Here is a 22,961-nt window from a genome sequence, read left to right on the forward strand (position 1 = left end):
TTAAAAATGCATTTCAAAGTAGTGTCCAGATGCCAATTAGTAAATCTAGCTTATTTACAAGGTTAAAAAAAACAACAACCATAACCAGCAAATATTTTAACAGTGGCAAAGCCATTTGCAGCAGGCCCCTAACTCTACCATATTAGAGGTAATTGAAAACTAGAAGTTTCTACCACCCCACCCCATTGACTAAGAGCTCTCTCTGCAGGAAGCATTTGGAAAAATAATGCGGATTTCTTGTAAAAGTAAGGAAAACCCACGGGATTTTTAAATAAACGATTTCATTAAATACACCTCTACCTCGATATAACACGAATTCGGATATAACACGGTAAAGCAGTGCTCCGGGGGGGCAGGGCTGTGAACTCCGGTGGATCAAAGCAAGTTCGATACAACGTGGTTTCACCTATAACGCGGTAAGATTTTTTGGCTCCCGAGGACAGTGTTATATCGAGGTAGAGGTGTAGTGTAATCCTAGGATACGGTCTATTATTTATGAAAGTTAGAGATGAAGTTTTGATTGAAATTTCCCCCCCAAATCAAGTGTAATTAGACAAGGGCAAAATCTGACCATGACAAAGTTGCCGGGGTTTTCTGGGATTTTGCATGGGACGCATTTCTAATTTTAAAAGAAAACAAGTGTCTCACAGGCATTTTGGATTATGTTTAGAATTACATAAGAAACAGAATAAATTAACTCACCATGTGCCTGTCACACTTACTTTTTCTCGACTCAAATTTGCCTGGAATGCCATTTGTATTTTTAATATTTTGTTTATGAACACTTGCCATAACAAACTGATGTCTGGTATTTCTGAAACAAAGTTTCAAGAGAGAAAAATTATCATTTTTCCACTAGTACAGCTAGTGAAGCTCAAGAAAGGTTTCACTATACAGCCCCCATTATCTCATATAGACAGTATGTGCCTTGTATTTAACATGTCTATTTATTCTTTTCATAACACCTGCTGTATTTCAATTATTATTTGGGACATTATTTGTGAAACCTTAATGACACCAAGATATCTGGGAAAACCCTAAGGTTTGTTACAAGGGCTGTGCTGCTAGCACTGACTTTAGATTAAAAAAGAAAAATTGGCACTGAAGTATTCTAGAAAGCCTGTGAAGAATTACATCAAACTTGTAAATTGATATAATTGAAGTCTAATTTTAGACCACAGATTTTTATCACTTTATATAGATAAATATAGTGTTTTAAAAGGTTGACATCAAGTGTATCTTAATCATATTACTAATGCTTTATTTTCCATTATTTGTAGTAATCTCCTTAGATACTTGAAAAACAACATAATTTATTTACCAAAGTTGTCTGTTATTTTTTATTTCTTCTAACACAAGAGTGAAGCGGCCTTTTTTGTTTTGTTTTATTAGTCTGTGTACCAACATGCTTAACCATAATGCTAGCACAGCTTTTTGAAGAGGGTTTATTAGTTTGATAGTAGAGAGCAGAGAAAAACATTTCTGTTTAGGTCTTTTGTAAAGCGACTTTAATATCAACAATAGCCTGTAAAATTATTAAAAAACATCAAGGCCAGAATTAGTCATCTCAAACTAGTACCTAAAATAGCACTTTTTTGTTTTAATGGAAGACTGATTTCAAAAATTCATACTCAAGCTGTTTTCTCAATACTCACAACTGTTTTCCCTTTGTGATTCAACCCTAATACAACTGTACGGATGGAGTACAAAACTAATTCAAAGATATCTAACTTTGATTAATGAAGTGCAGATAGCATGACTCCACTGAAACAAGAAGAGGAGCTGTCATGGAAGAACACAATTTTTTAAGATAAAAAAGGCTATTGGCAGTGGTAACTTATACTCATGTGTCTTAAGAGGATTTATATGAAACAGTACCAGCCCTACGCAATGCATGATCCTAAGCACATCCCATAGCTAGTCACACTTGTGAAGGCAAATTGAGACATCCAAGATCAAGAGAAAGATTTCCACTACTATTTCTATCTGAAGTCCTAAACCAGCAATTGATATTGAATGGGCAGTCTGCTCTAACTGTGTAGAGCCTCACTGGCTTCAATGGGGCTCAGCACCAGTGCAACAATTTGCCTGCATACTATTCATTTAGTTTGCTGTGTCTATACAAATACACCTCGCACAGCAGGCAACCAGTTGCAAGAAAGAAATGATTAAATTGTGTGAATACATTTTGAGCCATTCATCTGACAAGTTCTTGAAGATTGCATAAAAATAGTCAGCATTAAACTGTTTCCTCTCTTCAAGCTGATGTGTATTTTACACTACCGAGAACTGCAGAAACAAACCAAATTAATAGCAGGCTAGTCTGTGTCCCTCTACAACTCCACCTGTAAGCACTATTAGTTAATGCTACTGTCAGCACCCTAAAATGAAATGGGCAAAATGAAGAAAAATGAGAAATATAGTTAGTGAAAACCAAGAAAGGGAAAAAGCAGCAAAATAGGAGGAGCTAAACCTGAGAGACAGCACACTTATGGTGAGTGGAAGGCATGCTGCACTGCCTAGGAGATGCTCAGCACCTCACAAAATCACAGCCCAGAGGAGGCAGGCAGAAAAGGCAGTTGTGTTACTTGCCTCTGCACAATATTCTCTCTCCTCACCCAAGAGCTTTCTTGGACACTAAAGTTGAGTGGGCTACCACCATACTTAATTTAGGCATAATACTCAACTCCCCCAAAAAGTTGTGAAAAGGGTTGAGAATTACACAATTTAGAGAAAGAAACACACATTACTGATATACAGTAAGTCACTTTTTTTATGATCCAGTGAATATGGCACTGGCTTGGAAAAGGAACTGTAACCCAGGTAACACTTATTCTACTGTTGCATCCTTTTTGGTACACTTACCTCATAGCTACACTACATGAACTATTTGTCATCAACATTAACTGTTTTAAAAACACATTTAGGTCACTTAGTCTGCGACAAGCACAAGACCCAGGAAAAGGGTATGAGTGCAAGAGCTTAAGTGACCCCATACTCAGGAAAAGGGTATGAGTGCAAGAGCTTAAGTAACCCCATACTCAAGTAGGACTCTTGAACTGCTACTCCCGTGTCCTGATCAGTTCCAACTGGGTTCTGGTTTATAGCTAACAGATTGAAAAGAAGATGTTCTGCTGTCATGCTAGGAAAACACACAGCAAACTATATTATTAGGGACTGTGACCAGGCATGTGTTTCATAGGCCAGCAGCTGCACAAGGCACCTTGCTCAAAGACACTAGTCTCTCAGCTTACTATAAGGAGACACATTGAAACTGCAAGACAGTGAATTTAAAACTGAGATAAGAAACTGCTTTTTCTTTTATGCAATGCGTAACAAACCTATTGAACTCCCTGCTTTAAGAGAAAAGTGAAGCCATAATTAGGTATTTAGATAGACGAGAACATCCAGAGTTACATTAGATAGGATAAAAGAGTTTTTTAAAAGGATGTAAGTCCCCATGATGCAAGGCATAAGTCAACCTCTACCAGCGGTTAGAATTTGCTTCTGTGGGCAGGTTATTATGTAACTGGCCATTATATGACTTTTTGCACGCTAACAATACAGGACTTATTCCTGGTCACTGACAGAGACAGAATACTGAACAAAGATGGTCAATATGTCTGATGTAGTAAAGTAATTCCTACTGTTTGGTCCTTTCTTGTGTAATGAAGATGACATGTTGGTGATTGAGTTGGCATGGAAAGTCCTCCATGCACAAGTGAGTGCTTGTTAATGTCACAGTTATGGTTGGCCTTTACATAGATGTTCCCTATCTTGAAAATGAGTTCTGAATCACAGTGGATATAAACTCTACAGTAGGGTTATCAAGAGTCTGTGGCACATCATTAATTTTGGTGATAGATTGTCATTTCTACAGTAATACAAAATAAACTGTAAAATCAATATATAACAGTGTATGCATGAATATAAAAATAAACCACACCATCAATATGTAACTTTAATATGCCATCCCCAAAATAGTCATCTTCTCAACAGTCTTCCCTACTGAGGAGTTGGTTCTCATTTTCATATCCATCAGGCAGGTATGTTTTCCTTAACTGATCTGACTGCGGAATGGAACTACCATTCTTCACATGGCGAGACAGGAAAGCTCGCACTGATGGATGGTCAGCTTTCTCAAGTGGGATGTTAGCTTCCAAGCACATCTTCACAAAGTCCTGGATGACACTGATTTTCTCTGTCTGAGTAGCACTGTTGCATTGGAGAGAAGCAGTCAGAGCCCTCGGCTTCTTTCTGACACTCTGCTCTTCAAACTCTGCCTTCCGCTTTGTATGAGTTTTAGACTTGAGATGGTCATTGATTGCAGATTTGCGAACGTGATTCAGGACCATATTGCAGGAAGTACAGAACAATTTCCCTCCATCTTCATGCAGTTCACTCCCAAACTCGGTTACACGATCCTGAGGGGTCACGTACAAAGCTGTCTTAGAACGGTTATGGGAAGGAGAAGCTTTCACTCCAAATTGCTCCATTGTTGTTTTCACTAAGCTTCTTTTAAAAAACAAGAGAAACACATATCAGATTTATGTAAGTCAAGTGTCCTAGGCTCCACATTTATATATCTAGATGTATTTTATTCACTTTAGACATAACTGTGCAAAATATTGTACATGCTAGATATGACCACCAGGAAGACAATGTGAGAGAAGTGTACTTAAGAAACTACATATAAAAACTTCAAAATAATTTAGATATCCCATTCAACTATCCCACAGTAGTCTGGGGAATCCTGAGTTTTACTTATGATTCAGATTTGTTTGGTTAATAAGTCACCTTGAACAGCCTGTGGGAGACACAAGGCCCTACAGCTATCTATTTTAAAATTTTTACACCAACTGGCTGACATGGTATTTATCTTGAACAACAGACAAATTTCCAGGAGCTGAGACAAAATTACATGAATGGAAGGATGTGTAGCCTCATGTCATGGTGAAAAGGTTTCTGTTGAGGCAGAAATTTCTCATGAACTAGGGTAAAATGTTCAAAAGTTTCTATAGCTGCGGAACAGACACGACCCAGTTTGAAATAAATTAAAACTGCTCATCACTGGAAATTAGATGTGTACTTTAAGAAGAGATTTTTACTGTTCAAGAAATGTAGCTTCTTCCCAACTACTTTTATTAGACAAACATTGCACTTTGATGCCTAAGTGCTGTTTTGAGAGTAAACATTGCTTCATTCTGTTTACCTCCTTCGAATAGTATTAACAGGACATTGCCAAATATTGCTAATGGAAACGCTTGACCCTTTGTCAGAACTGATTTGAGAATATCCATCCCTTATCTGCTCATATCCCAAATATGTATGTATTTAAAGTAGAATCTGGGTTGAGTTTTAAGCAATTAGCAACGGAAAGCCCTACTGATCATAGCATTAGAAAGGAACAGGCAACGCCTTGTGCTTTGACAAGGCCGCACTGAAATCAATAGACGACCTGAATCCATCACATTGCAAAAGTGGGGCCTAGGTTTTTCAAGTATGAGGTGATGTATCTCTGAGATGAATGCACAGATGTTACCTCTGTTCGGCCTAAACCCTTCAGAATAACGCGTTTGCTGTTACAAAAGCAGCGTACAGCCGGCGTCTGGGGAGGGATGAGAAACTGGAACAGGGGTTGTTAGAGTGATGATGTCCGGTTCTCGCTAACACCCACCCACCGGAACCCGCCCATCCTGCCCCTGCAGCAGACCTATCACCCCGGACTGCAACCCCCCCCCTCCCGCCCCCATTCTCTCCCCCCTGCCCCCGTCTATCTCCCCGCCCCCCGGCACCGTTACCCGCCCAGCCGCGAGCTCCCCCACCCAGGCCGGAGGCAATGCCGATCCCGGCTCCCCGCGCAGGGCCAAGAGCGCAGCGCTCCCCCACCCGCACCCCTGTCTCATCTTACCGCCGCAGAGCGGACGGGGCCCGGCCGGGCAGCCCCCGATCTCCGCCCCCTGGCGAGCGGGCCCTGCACAACCAGCGGCTACAGCGATTTACCCACCCAACCAGCCGCGGTAGGCGGGACTTGGCAACCTAGCAACGTCTGCTCCAATCAGTGAGCTGTTAACCTAAAGAAAGATGTGAGGGACTGGTCGCCTTGCTAGATTGTAAAAAGATGAGCAAAGCTTCCGTCCAATTACAAAGTTGGGGGCGGGAAAAATCTTATGGTTGAGAGCTCTTTCGTCCAATCTGGAGAAGGGGAATACTCACTATGATGGACGGCTATAAAACCCAATCATATGTAGGAAAAAATGGACTGAAATTGATTGACTTCACTTCTTACCAATCACAAGGCAGAACTGAAGTAATGAAGATAGTTTTCATCCAATCAAACGCAGGCGATCCGAGACAGGGCGAAGAGAGGAGTTAAGGATGAGAGATCGTTGGCTGCTCTTCCTCCCGCCCCACCGTTAGCAGATGATTGGCACGTTCAGTAGCCCGTGAGATCGCGGCCGGTGGGAGGTGCCGGATGTGAGGTAGTTGGCGAGGAGGCGGGCCATCCGGTGTGTCGGGGCGGGGGAGGGGGGCTCGGTACGCGCAGGGTGGCCGGAGCAGCATGGCGGAAGACGAGAGCGACCAAGAGTCGGAGCGGCTCGGAGAGGAGCTGGAGGCCATCGCGGGGCCGCGTATCCTCGCCGGGGTCTCGCCCGCGCTCAGTAGCCAGTATTACTGCCGCCGCTTCTGCCAGGTGAGCCCCGCCCCGCCTGCGGGCCGCTCCCCGCCCCTCCCCCAAGCCTGGGGGGTGTCTGGTTTCTTGGGGCCTGTTCGGTTCCCACGGGGGGGGGGAGGGCGGTTCGGTTCCTCCCTCGGGCCCGCGAAGGGGGAGGGGGCCCCTCCGGCGGGTGTCGTCCCGTCCCCAGAGCGGGGAGCGCAGTCTCGCCCTCCCCCCTCCGAGGGGTCGGTCTGGGGCCTCTGCCCGTCACCGGAGCCCCGTTTGGATCCGAGCCCTGGCGGTGTCCGGCGGTGGCTGTGTGCGGCCTTCTCCCCCCGCCCTGTGTGCGGCCTTCTCCCCCGGCTGCCGGATCCCCCCCGTGGCCTTCCCCGGTATCACGGGTGGGGTCGGAGGGGAGCGCTGGGCGCTCGAGGGCTGGCCGGGGCTCGGGCTCGGGTGTGTCTACGCTGGGGAAGTGAGGCCTGGGACAGGCGGGGGTGGGTGGGGGGAAGGGTCATGGGTCGGGCCACAGCGGGGGTGGGGGGGCTGTACAGCCACCCCAGGTTAGGCGTTGGTACCCCCCACACACACCCCCAGCCCGAGAACTGGCAGCACGTGCTGGGTGGTTGTTTTCTCCTGCGCTGGGGGCCAAACAGGTTGTGTGGCTTTTGTGTGACTGGGGGTGTTTGGAGGCGGCGGGGAGATTTCTGACACTGACCGTCAATAGGAAACACCCGTCTACATGTAGCGTCTCTCCTCGCGTACTACCAGGGCCCTCTTCTTAACGCCTTTCATAATGGTTGGATTGCCTCCGACATTGATCTTGAAGTGGGTTCCTGACTAGCTAACCAGAAAACTGCAGGTAGTTTTTCCTGTATGGTTTAATTGGACACCAGGCAGTACAATTGAGGAACCATTGTCCCATTTAAGTGCCACCCAGCTAGCTATCTAGAATCTGGCCTAGAACATTTCTGTGAATTTATTTCATTTCTAAACTTCTGACATACAACTCCAGGAGATTTTTTTGGGGGGGGGAGGGGAGTCGTTTACCAAAGTACCATATTTTCTCAACAGATAGTGCCAGAATGCCAGATACTTTGTGTTTTCAGTAATTTGCTTTCCTGTTATTTCGTTGAATGGGACACTAACTTGACATTGAGTGTATTGAGATTTAGACTAAGCTCTTTGGTTCAGGGACTGCCCATTTGTTCTGTGTTTGCACAGAGGCTAGCACGGCAGGGTCTTGGTCTATGACTGTGAGTGCTGTGCGCTATGGTAGTATAAATAAAAAATAACAAATGAGTTGAAAATAGTTTGGTAGTGGTTTTACAGCTCCATTTCTGTTGTTCAAACATTCCTTTTCCCCTTTGTTGTGAGACACTCATATAAACATAAACTGCCAGTACACAATGTCAAAAGTACAAACTGAAAAATCTGTCAAATATTTCAGTTATAATGATTTAATTGTTGCTTGCGACAATAGTAGGCAAAAATATTCAGACAGAAGTTGTGACTTTGAAATTGATGGGTTTTGTTAATTTTGACAGGGAATGGTATAACTTCTTTATCCAAGGATAGGGGTTTTGCTTTAAATCTTTCCAGTGAAACTTGTTTTGTAATGCACTCTTTTGCCTCAGGAAGAGGTGCTGGTGAGGTGATAGTTGTATATGCTAATCCCACCACCACCCATACGGAGATGAATTAATAGGCAACAGGAAGAGGCCAAGACCAGAGAGGGAACTTTGATATAAAAATGTATAATCCATTTTATTAGCAATACAGTGTTTTAAATCCCCAAACAGTTGGGTTTTGCTGCAGTCTTGTTGGCTAGAGATTTTAACAAAACTTTTCCACCCTCTTACTCTTCTGTTTGAAGAGTAGAGGTGGGTGCTAATTTTGAGTGTGTGAAGGATGCAGTTTTCTTCAGTCAGTATACAAATTTTCAATAATCCAAATAAAAGTGAGTGTCAGTAAAATTTGTTTTCATTCTATCGGATTTTTATTGTTGGCCAGATGAACAGTAAATGCACATTTGTGTGCTTATTCAAGGCATAATCCTTGGAGTCTTGTGAAAGTATCCTTGAGTCTCAAGGTTTGTCAGCATAAGGCAGTGGTTTTCACACTGGGATATGTGAGCTCTTGTCAAGAAATATGCAAAAAAAATCCTATACTGGTGGACAACACATTTTATTTAATAAGATTTGGCAATCCAATCATGATTAGAGTCATTACATATCTCACATGGGGATACAAGGCGGACTACATTATTTGGAAAGGGTTACACAGCCTAAGAAGTTTGAAAACCACTGGCATAAGGGATTTCTATACCAGTGTAGCTGCATTATTCCAGACTCGCAACATAGAGGAGCTGCAGCTGTGTAAAGCAGGGTTTGCAGCTATGATTTATCATAGTTTGGAAACAGATTAAGTTGCATAGATACAAGCCCTATATTAAATCAATGCAGAACATCTATAGTGAGGTTTGCAGTGGTGCAAAAAGCCCTCAACCTCAGTCTGCAAGCAGCCGAACTGCTCACTAATATAGAATGATGACCGAGATGTATTGTTTTCCTGTTACTACTTTTCTAGATCCCAATGACTTATAATTCTGTCTCAATTTGTTGTCTCCTTTTAAAACTAAGACAAAAACATTCCATCTTGCTACTAAATGCTATTTACTTTGGCATTCCTTTTCTCATTTAGATATTTTCTTCCTTCTCTAAACAATATCTTCTCTTCACTCAGTTCAGAACCCATCGCAACATTCTAGGCTCCTGATCTGAGCTTTGTGCTGATTTAGTTGGACCAAGAGACAGGCCACTTCACAACCTCCTACCCTCCTCCCTCCCTTTTGTACCAATAAAAAAGCTTGTACTTCTCCTTTCTAAAGTTCTTAAGTAGTGTGGAATTTAATTAACATCACTATATTCCTGTTCCTTGGTCAAAGAGAAGACGCAGCTGTGTGGGTAATTGTTTAGAAAAGATGCTATGAGGTTGAACTGCCTAAAGGAAGCGATTTGTTCCTTTCCAAAATAGCAAGTAAACTGTTAAAATAACTAGGTTGTAAGTTAATATGGACAATGGTATAAATCAGCATCACCAAATTTATTATTGCTGGTCCAGGTATAATCCCGCTACGCAATCTGAGAAATGTGTACACAGATGTTTTTTTATGGTTGGGATATGTTATAAAGAGGTACCATGTATTTGAACAGAAGGACCCCTTACTCTGTTGAAGTGTGCTTTATTGTATTGGAATTTCAATTTAAGATAGTGGTTGAAGAGGCAGTTATGACAATATCTCTGTTGTATATTGTATATCAAATAGTGCTTTTCTAGATAGGTGTGCCTACATTTTAATAGGGTCAGAACAGATTAGTGTGGTGGTGTACATGGATTCTCTAAAACGGGTCGGCAACCTTTCAGCAATGGTGTGCCGAATCTTCATTTATACACTCTAATTTAAGGCTTTGCGTGCCGGTAATACATTTTAACGCTTTTTAGAAGGTCTCTCTAGAAGTCTATAATATATAACCAAACTACTGTTATATGTAAAGTAAACAAGGTTTTCAAAATGTTTCAGAAGCTTTATTTAAAATTAAATTAAAATGCAGATGTTTATCAGTTTAGCGTGATCCTTGCCCTTGCTTTTCTTTGCTGAGTTTTCCAATGTCTAGCACGTATTTGGATACTTTAAGCTGCACACAGGCTTCTGAGTGATCAGTTGTTAACCGGCTCCGAGAGGGACAGAGGACAGATTTCATGTGTGAAAATACCTGTTCACACAGGTATGTGGATCCAAATGCTGAAAGCATTGCAAATGCAGTTTTCTTCAAACAGTTAAATTTCACTGGCAGGGACGTCCAGCAGGTCAGAATAGAGGCCCCATGATCTCTCTCGATAGCTTCAAGTGCGCTCCGCAAATCCACGAACTTTGATATCCACAATTCTGAGCTTTTTAACTGAATGAGTTGCATTTCGAAATCTTCAACACCCATCCACTGAAATACAGACAAATCCAAGTCGCTTTCGTTGAACTTTTCAGGTTTAATTAGAAAAGAAAGCATTGGGCCAAATCGCTGGAAATCTTGAAATCTGTCAGAAAATTCTGATTCCAGTTCTTGCATGTACTTTCCAATCTCATCAACACTGACAGTGCAACGTGTCGATAGCTCTTTTATGTGTTGGAAGTAGCGGAAAGTAGAAGTTTGAATATCCCTAGAAAAAACTGCTAGTTTCACAACAAATGCTTTCCAGGCTTCATAAAGATCCAGAACTGTTTGCCCTGCACCCTGGAGACAGAGGTTGAGTTTGTTCAGGTGAGCAGTGATCTCAGTTAGGAACATGAGCTTACACAGCCATTTGTCATCACCCAGTTCGGGGTAGTTTTGTTCTTTTTCCGACAAAAAGGCCTTGATTGCCTCAAAACAGTTTACAAAGCGCACCAAAACCTTGCCACGACTTAGCCACCGAATGTTGCTGTGAAGTGGGATGTCGTTATAAGCACTGTCCATCTCTTCTAGCAGTGCTTGAAATTGTCTGTGAGTCAAAGCAGATCGAGCAACAAGGAAATTCACACTTCGCACCACTGTATTCATCACATTATTAAGCTCTGAATTAGAAATTTTTGCACACAGGTTTTCTTGATGGATGATACAGTGAAATTTGACTGTCGGATGGCCAATTTGATCTTCAAGTAACTTTACAAATCCCTTCTGTTTTCCAAACATGGCAATAGCAACATCTGTTGTCACACAAAATATTTTTCTGATGTCAACTCCTCGTTCTTCAAAATGGTTTACAAAACTTTCCAGTATATCTTCCCCCTTTGTTATGCCATGCAGGGGTTTTAGGCAACAAAGATCCTCTTGGATTTCATCGGAAGCACAGTATCTTGCAACAATTGCCAAATGTGGAACGTCGTTTATATCCATGCTCTCATCAACTGCAACACTAAACACTGCTGTGTCTTTCAATGCAATCGTCTGCTTTTCCTCAATGTTTTCTGACATTTCACTTATGCGTCTCTCAACTGTTCTGGCAGAGATGGGCAGTTCTTTTATTCTAGATATGATTGTATCTTTATTTGGCAAATCATTGAACAAAATCTCTGAACTGCTGAGAAAAACTTTTTATATATTCCCCATCTGTAAATGGCTTTCCGTTTTTTGCAATGCACTGTGCAATCTTGTAACTTACTTACACTTAAGCTTTTAAAAACAGTGCTTTGCTTTTCATAGGCTGCTACTGCCTTTTTGATTGATTCAGTCTTGTCTGCTTCATCAAGAGGTTTTCTCGTGCTTCGTTTCAAAATATCGTTGAACACTTGATGTGCGACAAACACCACCTTCATAACAGAAAGCACAAATAGCACGGTCCTTCTTTTCAATAAATCCAAATGAATCTGTCCAAGCAGGCTGAAATGATCGGACATCTAGCTTCGCTTTCTTAGGAGCTGCCATTTTGTCAAATGTTCCCTTCAACTCTCAGTGGGGGGAAAAAATGGCAATAGAAGGCAGGCACAAGGTCCAAGGCAGTGTGGTCTAAGATAAGCAATTTTAAGATGGGGTGCTGAGCTGCACCCCCTCTTGCCTGGTGTGCAATCCTCACTGTCCCAGGCTGGGGACAGTGGGCCACAGCAGGGAGGCTGAAGAGGACTGATCCAAGGCCAGGAGCAGAGCCCAGGGTGGCCTGCTGGGACTCCAGGCCTGAAAGCAGGCTGAGCAAGGGCTGGAAACCAAGATTGGCAGCTGAGGTGAGGGGAGTAGGTGGCTGGTAGGCCTGAGCAGGGCTGGAGGCCTGGACCCTGTCTGCAAGAGAGCCTCCAACCGGAAGCAAGGTGAGTGGAGCTGCGCGGTAGAGACCCCTGCTGGCGAGGGGCCAGCAGCCAGAACCCCAGAGCAGCGACTGGCTCGGCCTGCCGCCACTCTGGGGTTTCTGCCCCCAGCTCCTGCCAGCTGAGGTCTCAGCCCGCTGCCAGCCTGGGGTTCCTTCACCCAGGCCGTTAGCGGGTGCTGAGTGGGACCAGCAGCGGGAACCCCAGAGCGGGGTGGGCTGAGCGGCTCAGCCCGACCCCGCTCTGGGGTTTTCATCGGCGGCTCCTGCCAGCCGGGGTCTCGGCCCGCTGCCAGCCTGGGGTTCCTTCCCCCCAGGCCAGCAGCAGGTGCTGAGTTGGACCCGCGGCGGGTCCCGCAGGAGCCTGCAGCTGGCAGCGGGAACTCCAGAGTGGCGGCGGGGCTGAGCGGCTCAGCCCATGCCGCGTGCCAGGAAAAATCGGCTTGCGTGCCAACTTTGGCACGCGTGCCGTAGGTTGCCGACCCCTGCTCTAAAACGACAATTGGCTTAATTTTTTTTCATGATGTCATAGATGTGCACCAGCATGCAATAGTTTGCAGCTGGGATCTTATCAGAAGAAACCTCCTCACAAAATATCTGATCCCATTATGTGGAATGGAGGTGGGGAATGTTGGGGAAAGACAAATCCAGCACAGTTTGTGTGGGTGGGAGGCAATAGGAGGCTGAGGTAGTAAGTGACAGTTTTACATTGTCTCATTCTCTGACAATGTTTTTTCTGAAGCAGTATGTAGCCATTTCAGCCACTTGTGCCAGACTTTCTAGGGTGAAAGGTAAAGTATAGATGCTTAATATTTCACATATAGGTCATGATTCTGCAAGGGGCTCTTCAGGGTGCAAAGACTCTGGGTAGGTGGAGATGGCTGCAGACCTGGGGACTTAAATTTATAAAAGAAAGCAAGTTAACACTTGCTGCTGAAAAGGTAAATGGGCTTCTGGTGGTAGTGAATAGGTATTTAAAAAAAAAAAAAAAATCCAAGGAAACTTTAAAACAAAAGGTTAGGAAAATAATAGAATAGTAGAGAGACAGTATATATAATTTCCCTGCTAATTTCTCGTATTCTTTCACTCTGAAGTACTTTTTATAGGGTGGCGATGTGTTGCTTAAACCTACACACAAATGTTAAAAAAGCTTTTGAAAAAATAAATTAAAAGTGAAGTGAATGAGCCATACATATTTCAATAGCAGTCAGCCATCCAGATTGTGTATTAGTAGGCAATTGCTGCATTTCTTGGGTGGCTGAAGGCATTCAGTCTTGTGCCTCACAGTGTACCCAAGACAGCCTATTAGGTAGCCTGCACTAGTACCCTATTATGTCATACTCTGGCATGACTTATTGCAGTACTCACCCACGTCCATTAAATCTGTATTAAAATACATCGATCTATACCATATATCTTTTTGTACATGTTTGTGCTTATTTACCAAATTGGTAGAAAACAAGGGAGTGCACAACTAACTCTTCAAGCTCTGTAGAATGTATTTAGTAACATAAAACAATAAACATATATACAAGGACCTAAACACTCTTGTTAATTTCACTGTTCATTTAGGACCACTCGTTTATCGCAATGGATTACTTGCAGAGGATTGCTTCTAGACTATTTTTTGTGCCCTAGATTGCTGTTTTTGTTCTTGATGTCAATACAGTATGCTTTCTTCACATAGAAGAGCTAATTCAAACTTTCTTACTTTGTAAAATTAAAGATCTTTAACTAAAAACTTATGCATACCAGTACTAGCTGCAAGTGACCACCTCTGTGAAATAGTCGTCTTGATATTTTATACATGGCCCTTCAATAGCATCTTTTTAACTGAGTATCTGAAAGAGCTTGACAAAAACTAGTAATAGTGCATACAAAATTTGAAGTCATTAACACATGGTTTGTTTTCAAGGACTTCTGTTTTTATTCTTTTCATTTGGAAGTTGTTACCTCTGGGTGCAAAACAGTGAATGGTGGCTCCAGACAAATTATAGGCTAAAGTAGAAGGTTAAGGCAACACTCTATAGGGTTATAAGTGTGTTTATAGATGTTGTCCTGTCAAAAGAAAGTATTTCCAATGTTAGCTGCTTTGAAAACAAATTTTAATGGTAAACTGTGGAAGCACATAAAAATGGAAATATCATGACAGTTCACTGCAATTCTGGTGAAAACAATATCACGATATGCATTATCAGTGTAGTGAGTAAGCCCCCCTGAGTGCATAGTAACGTTTTTATGTTACTCAACACTGCTGTGACTTGATTTTTTTTATTTATTTTTTTTAGGTCACTTAATGTGCATAAATTTGAGAAGAGTACTTTCTATCTTCCTAAGAAATACTTGTGGAAATCTCCTTTATTATTTAATGACTTGGTTAAAGGGAGCTCTGTAGATCAGTTTACAGCATATATGTTAATAACTTAAATTCATGTTCACCATAGCTAATATTTTGTGATTGGGTTTATATAGTTGTCTATATGGTTGTGTAAAGATACTAAATTTTATTTAAAATGTTGCTCAAAACTCATTAAAATAATTACTGAATGATACTGGTCTTAAATAGCAAAGGAGTGTAAGGACTGAACATTATCTGCTGTCCTCTACTGTGGATCAATTTACAGCCCTGCATAGAGAGAGGTGGCACCATTTGCACCACAGTTTGGTTCTGTTTTGTTTTTGCAGATGCCAGCATGTCTATGATGGTTTTCTGTTCTCAGATGATAATTTAGTAGTGAAAACTTACTTGCTGAAATGGTTTAATAAATGTTTTAGCCAGGGAGCAATTTTTAAAATACTGTTTATAAAAGCTTTTAAGACAATACTGGAAAAACTTGGTCAGTGCTTCTAATTTAAAAATAAAAGGCTAGGAATTAAAAAGATAATTTGGTAAGCATTTAGGCCAAAATATTGTAACCTGTTGCATTTTTCACAGGAAATAAAATAGCTAAGGTAGTGTCTTAAATATAGTTTTTATCTATATCTGTTTTGAGTGTGTGCCTCATTTTCATATGGAATTTAGATACAAAGACATTGGATATGTCCTTAAGGTAGGAAAATGTGAATCTTTCTGAATGTTTGAGTTGTTTTTGTCTTTGGTAAATCATTTATTACCATTCTATTAAATACAACTTTTTTTAAAAAGTGTTCAGTTTAAACTAGAGAGTAAGACTCAACAGTGTTTTCACTTTCTAAACATGAAAAAAAAAAATTAGTGTAATGGCAACCAGGAGTCCAGTGGCACCTTAAAGACTAACAGTTTTATTTGGGCATAAGCTTTTGTGGGTAAGGTGCCACTGGACTCCTTGCTGTTTTTGTGGATATAGACTAACATGGCTACCCCCTGATACTTTGCGTAATGGGTTATGTCAACCCCTGGTTACCTTCATGTTTTTTGGGACCCTCATCAGTCTCATACCTAATATATTTTTTTCAAAGTTGTGCGTAGGAATTTAACCACTGAAATCTCACTGACGTTATACGGAGTTGCAGAGCTCAATCCCTATGCATTACTCTGCATCTTAACCCTCTCACATAGTAAAAAGGTAGTTCCTAAGGCCTCAGAATGTATGTTACAGCCCTTGTATCAATTATGTATCAATATCTGATAATACAAAATCTATCGAAGTTCTTATAGCCACTGTTAACATGCTTTTCTTTTTGTGTAGGGCCTGATTCTCGGGCTGTTTCATATGCAGAAGTCCAATAGAAGCTAATTTTGCAAATTTCAGAATAAGTATTATTGAATTTTATTTTTGAATTGATCTAATACAGTTGTTTCAGACCTATTAAGGGCAAATCATATGTTGCAAATAAACTTGTGTGTAACATCTTGGATTATTGGAAGCTGATGGAATTTAAAAATTCATTTAACCTGTCACTGCACTTTACATAGTTACTGCATTTTTCTCTGGTTGGTCAGTAAAAAGGAATGAAGTTCATTTCACTTATAATAAACATTCCATTTTTTTAGTGCTGCATGAGTGTCAAGCATTACAAGGGTGTATTTAAAATTGTCATGGGATTTTTTTTGTTTAAATTGTTTCTTTTGGTCTTAAATTTTAGAAAATCTTACGCCTTCTAAACTTAGATTTGTCACCACTTTTAAAGATTGTATGAAAATGTCTATTACAAACCTTTTTCATATAAGCACTTTATGTAACAATGACTATTTGGGTGTAAATTAGCAGCCCCATTTTACAAATGGAAAAACAAGCATTTTACAAATGGAAACTTGGTGTAGTAGAACTCCGGGCTCCTTGCTCAGATACTTGCAAATCTTGTGCAAATCACTGTTAATATGAAAAATAAAATTACTGTGAACCACATTGGTGCACAGTTTCTTTGGTTTGCTGTTTTGTTGGGACTTCTTCCAGAAAACCAGCCTAATTGTAGTCACCACTGATTTCTAAACATTATGCAGGAGATGTTTAATACTTGTGGGCATAAGCCCTTAATTCTTCCCATTCATATTACCAAATTATTCACTTGTTTTACTTGTTCCTATTTACCCTCCCCTGAATTGAATTCTTCTATCCTTGTTTATTCTCCCACGTTCATGCCCACTCATCTTTTCCTTGTTTAGTATTTTCCCCTTCAATTACTTCATACTGTCTCTCCTAACCCTCTATTTCACTTTTGCTTTATGCCTATCCCCAAGTCAGTTAACTGCTGATGACCCTGTACCATCCCGTCCACTGACGCCCCCTCCCCCCCAAAAAAATCTGGTAATTGGCTACTCCCACTCCCAAATAAACTAGTGTTTGTCCTTCCTCCAGTCTTAGGCTAAGTCTACACTACAAAATTAATTCAAGCTAAGTTATGTCAGCATACAGCCATTGCAGTAAATTAATTGGTTTTACGTGTACACGCTACGCTCCTTGTGTTGGTGGTGTGTGTCCTTACAAGGAGTGCTTGCACGGATTTAACTGCTAGTGTGGGACTTTGTGGGATGGTTTCTGAAAGGCAGCAATAGTTGATGTAAACAACACAGTGTCTACCTGATTACGTTGACTTAAGCGCTATGCCTCTCCCAGAGGTGGAGTTACATTGGTGTAGTGGGCAAGTTACTTTGGTGGGAGCTACATTTTAGTATAGATGCGTACAGAGTTAGGTTGACCATAGGCAGCTTTCATCGACCTAACTTTGTAGTGTGGACCAGGCCCTAGTGAGTCTGTGTTCTTATTGCTCTTGTGTGTGCTAGGAGACGGGAAGTTGCTAGGACAGGAGTAGTCAATAGGTGGACTACAGGCCAGATCTGGACCCCCAGATGTTTTCCAGTGAGCCATGTGGGCTGAAGCCGAGCCGGGGCTGTCCCTGCTCCCTAGAGCAGGGCCTCCACCCCCTGCTGGGTGGGGCTGTGGGGCATGGTGTGTCCCTGGGCAGCTGTTTGAGCAACCCCAGCCCCACTGGCAGCAGCACAGTGATGGGGGGAGGGGCGAGCAGCAATGTTTGCAGTGGGATGTCTCCACACACACCTCCCCCACAGGCAGCCTAATGTGTCTCCATTACACCCTGCCCCTCCAGTCAGGGAATAATGGAGTGTCATGTGCTCACTCTTCAGCGCAATCTGAGGGCAGTGCTGTCCAGGACCTCATTCAAACTCTTGTCTGCTTTCCCTGGAGTCTCCCACCCTGTCCTCATGTGCTCTCCAGTCCCCTGTCCTTTGGAGCCAGTCCCCAGAGCCCTCTCCAGTCCCTCCCACCAACCCCAACCAGTCTCTTTCCTTCCTTAGTCTGCCTCCAGTCAGCTTCTGCCACATCCTGGCCTCCCCCCATCTGCCTACAGCTGATATCTGAAGTCTCCTTGTTCCCTCCTGCTACCTGGAGCTTCCTTCCTGCCCCTTTGCTATCCCAGCTCCCAAAGGGGCATCGCACCGCTAGCTGGATCATAGTCCAATAGCTTCACCTCTTGGCTCTGACTCAGAAGTACTCACACCTTACTTTGCTGCCAGATCCCAGCCCATAGCCATTCCTCTTCCCTGGGAGGGGGAGTTGCAACACCAGCTCGCGCCAGCCCCACTTGTCCCCTTTTCAGTTTAGGGAAATAAGGTCACCTTACTTTCTGTGTGGGGAGCTGGTGGGCAGTTGGGGGGGAGGGAAGGGGGGATTTGACAAAAAATACACTACAGTGGTTTGAGCACTGGCCTACTAAACCCAGGGTTGTGAGTTCAATCCTCCAGGGGGCCATTTAGGGATCTGGGTCAAAAATCTGTCTGGGGCTTGGTCCTGCTTTGAGCAGGGGGTTGGACTAGATGACCTCCTGAGGTCCCTTCCAACCCTGATATTCTATGTTTCTATGTGCTAGGATTTTCTCTTTCCTCTTCTGTTCTACAGTGGTGGCACTGGGATCTTCACTCTTTATTTACTATCCCACAAGCTTATGGAACAGGTGAAGCTTGAATCTTTTCTCCTTTTCCCACAAGCTCTGGTAGGAAGGGGCTAATCAAGCCTTCGATAATCACTCCTGTGTCTACAACTCACCCCTTTTCCCCTCAGCCAGGAAGTGTAGCAGTGGGTGTCGGAGGAAGGGAGCTGCATCTCTTTGAGTGGGAGAACCAGCATCCTCTTCCTGGCCAGGTGCAGCAGTGGCTGCTGGCATGGGAGGAAAATGAGCCCCAAAGCCAACTCCTCCCCAGCTACAAAGTAGATGTCTCCTGCTGAAAGAGTTTTTGTGTGGTAACCCTCACTAGTCAGTGTGTCGTACATTCCAGCAAGGTGCATAAGTACATGCTTGCACAGTTTAGGGGGAGCTGTGGTAATGACGATTCATTAGGACATTAACATAAGTTATTAGTGTAAAATATTTTAATATTAATTAACCAGATGTTATAGGTGTAAAATTCTAGGATTTAGCTTTTTGATAGAGGTGCTGACAAATTATGGGTTTTAAATTAAATTACGTAAACTCTCAACAAGTACAACATTTTTGGTGCTGCTAAAACAGCTGATATTTAATGCTAGCATGTGAAAACAAATTATACTCACCTTATGGGGGGAAATCTACTTTTGTTTTATTTATTTTTAAGTCAGATATTGATAACTTTCCAGTTAAAGTACAATTATGTATTCTGTATGTAAAGAAGGATTACCCATTAAATAAGGATTACCCAGTCTTTTACAAAAGTATATCCTATATGCAAAGGAAGTATCAGTTGGCTTTCAGACAATTTGAAGCTAGGTTATGTTAAAACTAGATGCTCTAAGAAGACTGCTTTCATTGTATTTTTTTGATTGCTTCTTTGAAAAACAGTTTGCAAAATATATCTCTGCTATAACAGGATTTGTTCTCAAAAGAATGAAAAATACCCTGTTAAACATAATATATTGATGGTGACAATTGCAACATGATTTAACTTGAATAGTGCATTAATATATTTTGTCTGAAGCAAATGTTTCTACATAACTGTTACTTATGTTTAAGGCTACGATTTAGTCACGGAGGTCATGGCAGTCACGGATTCCGTGACTTTAACGGAGATCCCTGACTTCTAGGGCTTCAGGAGGAGGCGGTGGGACTGTGCCCCTGCCCAGCAATGGGCTGGGTGGAACAAGGACCCTGCAGCCTCAGCCCCGCTGTTTCATCTGGGGGGCTGCAGCCAGGGCTGGGACTCGTCATGTGCCAGGCTTGGCGGTGGCCGTGTGCCCCAGACCCATCGCGTCCTGGGCTTGGCGAGGGCCATGTGCCCTAGCCCCGCTGCTTTCGCCAAGGGTTGCAGCTGGGGCTGCAAGCCCCCGTTGCGACTTCCCAGAGCCGTGTGCGCCCCCCCCCCCCCTGCAACCGGGGCTTGGCAGGGGCTGAAGTGGGGACCGCACAACCCTGTCCCGCAGCTGGGCCAGCTCTGGAGCAGGGGCTGTGTGCCCCTCGCTGCGGCCACTGGAGTCGGGGCTGTGCCCCCCCACCATGGTGAGGGGCTTGGCCTGTCAGTCTCTTCCCCTTCGCCGCCCCCGCTCCCCCCCCCCATGGGACTCCATTCCTCCCCTAGCCCTGCACTCAGTTATTTGTAGTAAAGTAACGGACAAGTCATGACCTCAGTGAATTTTTGTTTTTACCTGTGACCTGTTCGTGACTTTTACTAAAAATAACTGGAAAAAATCTTAGCTTTACTTATGTTGTATGATTGAGCCCGGTATATTTGTCTTTCATCAAGATTTCACTGCTTGACTGAGACAGTATTTGTGTGAGAACCTGCACATTAGGATGATTTTTATTTTTAGTGTTTTAAAAAGAAGTTGTAGATTTACTATAGTATGATGTCAGACAACATGAATTGTAACGAAGATTTATTTTATATACCAAAAGCACCCATCTGTTGAGCTTAGAATAGGTTAATTACAAATTCTTTATTACATAATTCAAACAAAACAAAAATTAATTAAAAGTAGAATCACAGACTCTCCCTGCAGATATTTGTGGCTTTATAATCATGTTCTTGTAGTCCAAAAATATTTATTTCCTCTATTGCAAGGATGTATACAAACAGGGGAAACTGCATATATAGGAGAAATGTGAAACTGACTATACACAAAGTGCTGTCAATCACAGAAAATAGAAATAAAAAAAGATGCAGTGACTTCTCTTGATCATGGTGTCCCTTTAAATGCTGTGTGTTTTTTAAATAAACTAAACAGAATAATCCTAGTGGGCTGAGATATAGTTATTAGTGGAGCCACAAGTCTGCATGTGCAGAATATTGGCAAAACTTCAAATGTCTTTTAAATTGTAGTTTCTCTTTTAAAAAGTTTTTAGTTGAAGAGTTTTCTTTGTATATACTGTTTGGTTGTTTATATAATCAACTGCATCCTTGCAAAGTTTGTCTCTGCCTTAATGTCAGGTGAGTTAGATACACCTAGAAGGTGAATAGTGCATTTGTTGTAGTACCTATGCCACTTGTCCCTTAAATTGTTTTGACAGCAAAATGGTTCACATTTTAGAAACTGCTCTTATATGAGTACTAGCAATCTCATTGTACTCTCTTGTTTGATTTGGAGGTGATCTCAGGTGCTTCTTTCATCTTTGCAAAATCAGTTACTCTGTATAAAGTAGCCATTTTATAAAAATGTCAGCAACTCTCTGTGTGTAAACAATCCAAACTGGGCCTAAAAAAACAAGTTAAAATTAATATTAGTAAAGTGAGGGGAAATATGATTTTACTCTTTCATAAATATAAATATTCAAAATGACACTAATATTGAAATCCATGTTTGTTTTCACTGAACAAAACTTTGCCCCAAGAAAAATACCCCTGCCAATGAACACCTGGATGGCTTTTTTTAAAGGCAAAACTTAGTTTTCATGCCTTAAGGGCCTTCACCCATGACAACTTAGTTTAAAATAATCACAACATTGAGCCTCATTATCTGATAATGAGTGCCTCTGTTTTGTCATGTTAAATTTACCTTAGCATGTATCTTGTAACACTGTTTTCTCCATAGTGAAGGAGTGTTAATGTGGAATAATTTCATTTACTTCAGTAGAGTTAACTCTTAATTTAGGCTAGTGTAATTAGGAGCAGAACTTGACCTCTAATGCCTGCTGAGTCAGAATGTTTGCAATATTCTTTTTCTTAATTCCTGAAGACAGCAGCACAGTGGTAGGTGAAAATTTGTAATAGAAATAGAACTATATTTTTAATTTAGGCTGTAAAAATAAAGTAAATCAAATTTTAAATTTTCCATTATAATTTGAAGTACACTGTCATGGAAAAAAGTAATTGTAAACACGAGTAAATGAGAATACTATTGTGGATGATAGTCTTTGTCCACCTACTGCTATTTATTGGTTACTGGAATTTATTCTTATTACCAATTATCTTGAAACACCTAGTAGTAATATTGTATGGAGCCATACTGCCAGGAGTACAGGGCCAGCATGAGAGTCTAAGGCCTTTACACAGGACGCCAAGGCTGGGGGCAAGCTGCTCAGCCTTTATGGGAGGAATCCTTTCTGTAAAGGAATCCTTGTAGTTAGATTCCTGTGGAAAGTGTTCCCTCCTGCAGCTTTTCACATTGGAAGCAGGGCAGGAAATGATCTGGCATTTGATTTATTAGAATTAGCTTGCATACACTTTAACAAGTTAAGATTTTTCCTCAAATTAACATCTTAAATCACTGTTAAAAATTGTGACCCAAGAGCTCTTAATGCCAGTTGGCAAGGTGATGCAGAGGGAATCTCATGAGACTGGTGTGTACATTAAAGTTCACCATATGATGTCATGTGTGACCTCAAATGAAAGCTAGTGTCACACTGGTCATGAAACGTATGTACAGATACTGCATGAGAAGATGTGTGTATGCACAGGAAAATATGCTCTTAATGTCTGTCAAGGTACTGGTCCCGAGCAATGGTGAAAAACAGGTTTTCTGTCAGAGGAGGTGTTCGGTCATCTATCTGTTTACATGTAAATTGACTGTTGTCTTGTTCAGTGTGTCCCCTGGATCACCCCTTTGAACTGAATACAAATGTAGGA

General features: G+C 42.0%; 2 protein-coding genes across 2 annotated transcripts in view; one reads left to right on the top strand and one right to left on the bottom strand.

Moving 5' to 3' along the window:
* Positions 1-3,940: 3,940 nt before the first annotated feature.
* LOC135895535 (CGG triplet repeat-binding protein 1) lies at positions 3,941-4,496 on the bottom strand. The gene has a single exon (XM_065423651.1). It carries the CDS (start codon positions 4,494-4,496, stop codon positions 3,993-3,995), a length of 504 nt encoding a protein of 167 aa, XP_065279723.1. The 3' UTR covers positions 3,941-3,992.
* A 2,066-nt stretch (positions 4,497-6,562) lies between these two features.
* The window catches only part of ZNF654 (zinc finger protein 654), a 60,624-nt gene continuing 44,225 nt past the window's right edge, over positions 6,563-22,961 (top strand). The window contains exon 1 of the mRNA XM_065418666.1: positions 6,563-6,694. Coding sequence (XP_065274738.1) covers positions 6,563-6,694 — 132 coding nt within the window. The remainder of the gene's footprint in view (positions 6,695-22,961) is intronic.

This window comes from Emys orbicularis, chromosome 1 (genome assembly GCF_028017835.1).
Source record: "Emys orbicularis isolate rEmyOrb1 chromosome 1, rEmyOrb1.hap1, whole genome shotgun sequence".
NCBI classification, from domain to species: Eukaryota; Metazoa; Chordata; order Testudines; family Emydidae; genus Emys; species Emys orbicularis.

Bases quoted from the DNA above. Each gene is read 5' to 3' on its own strand.
- LOC135895535 (XM_065423651.1), bottom strand. From the start codon at position 4,496: ATGGAGCAATTTGGAGTGAAAGCTTCTCCTTCCCATAACCGTTCTAAG.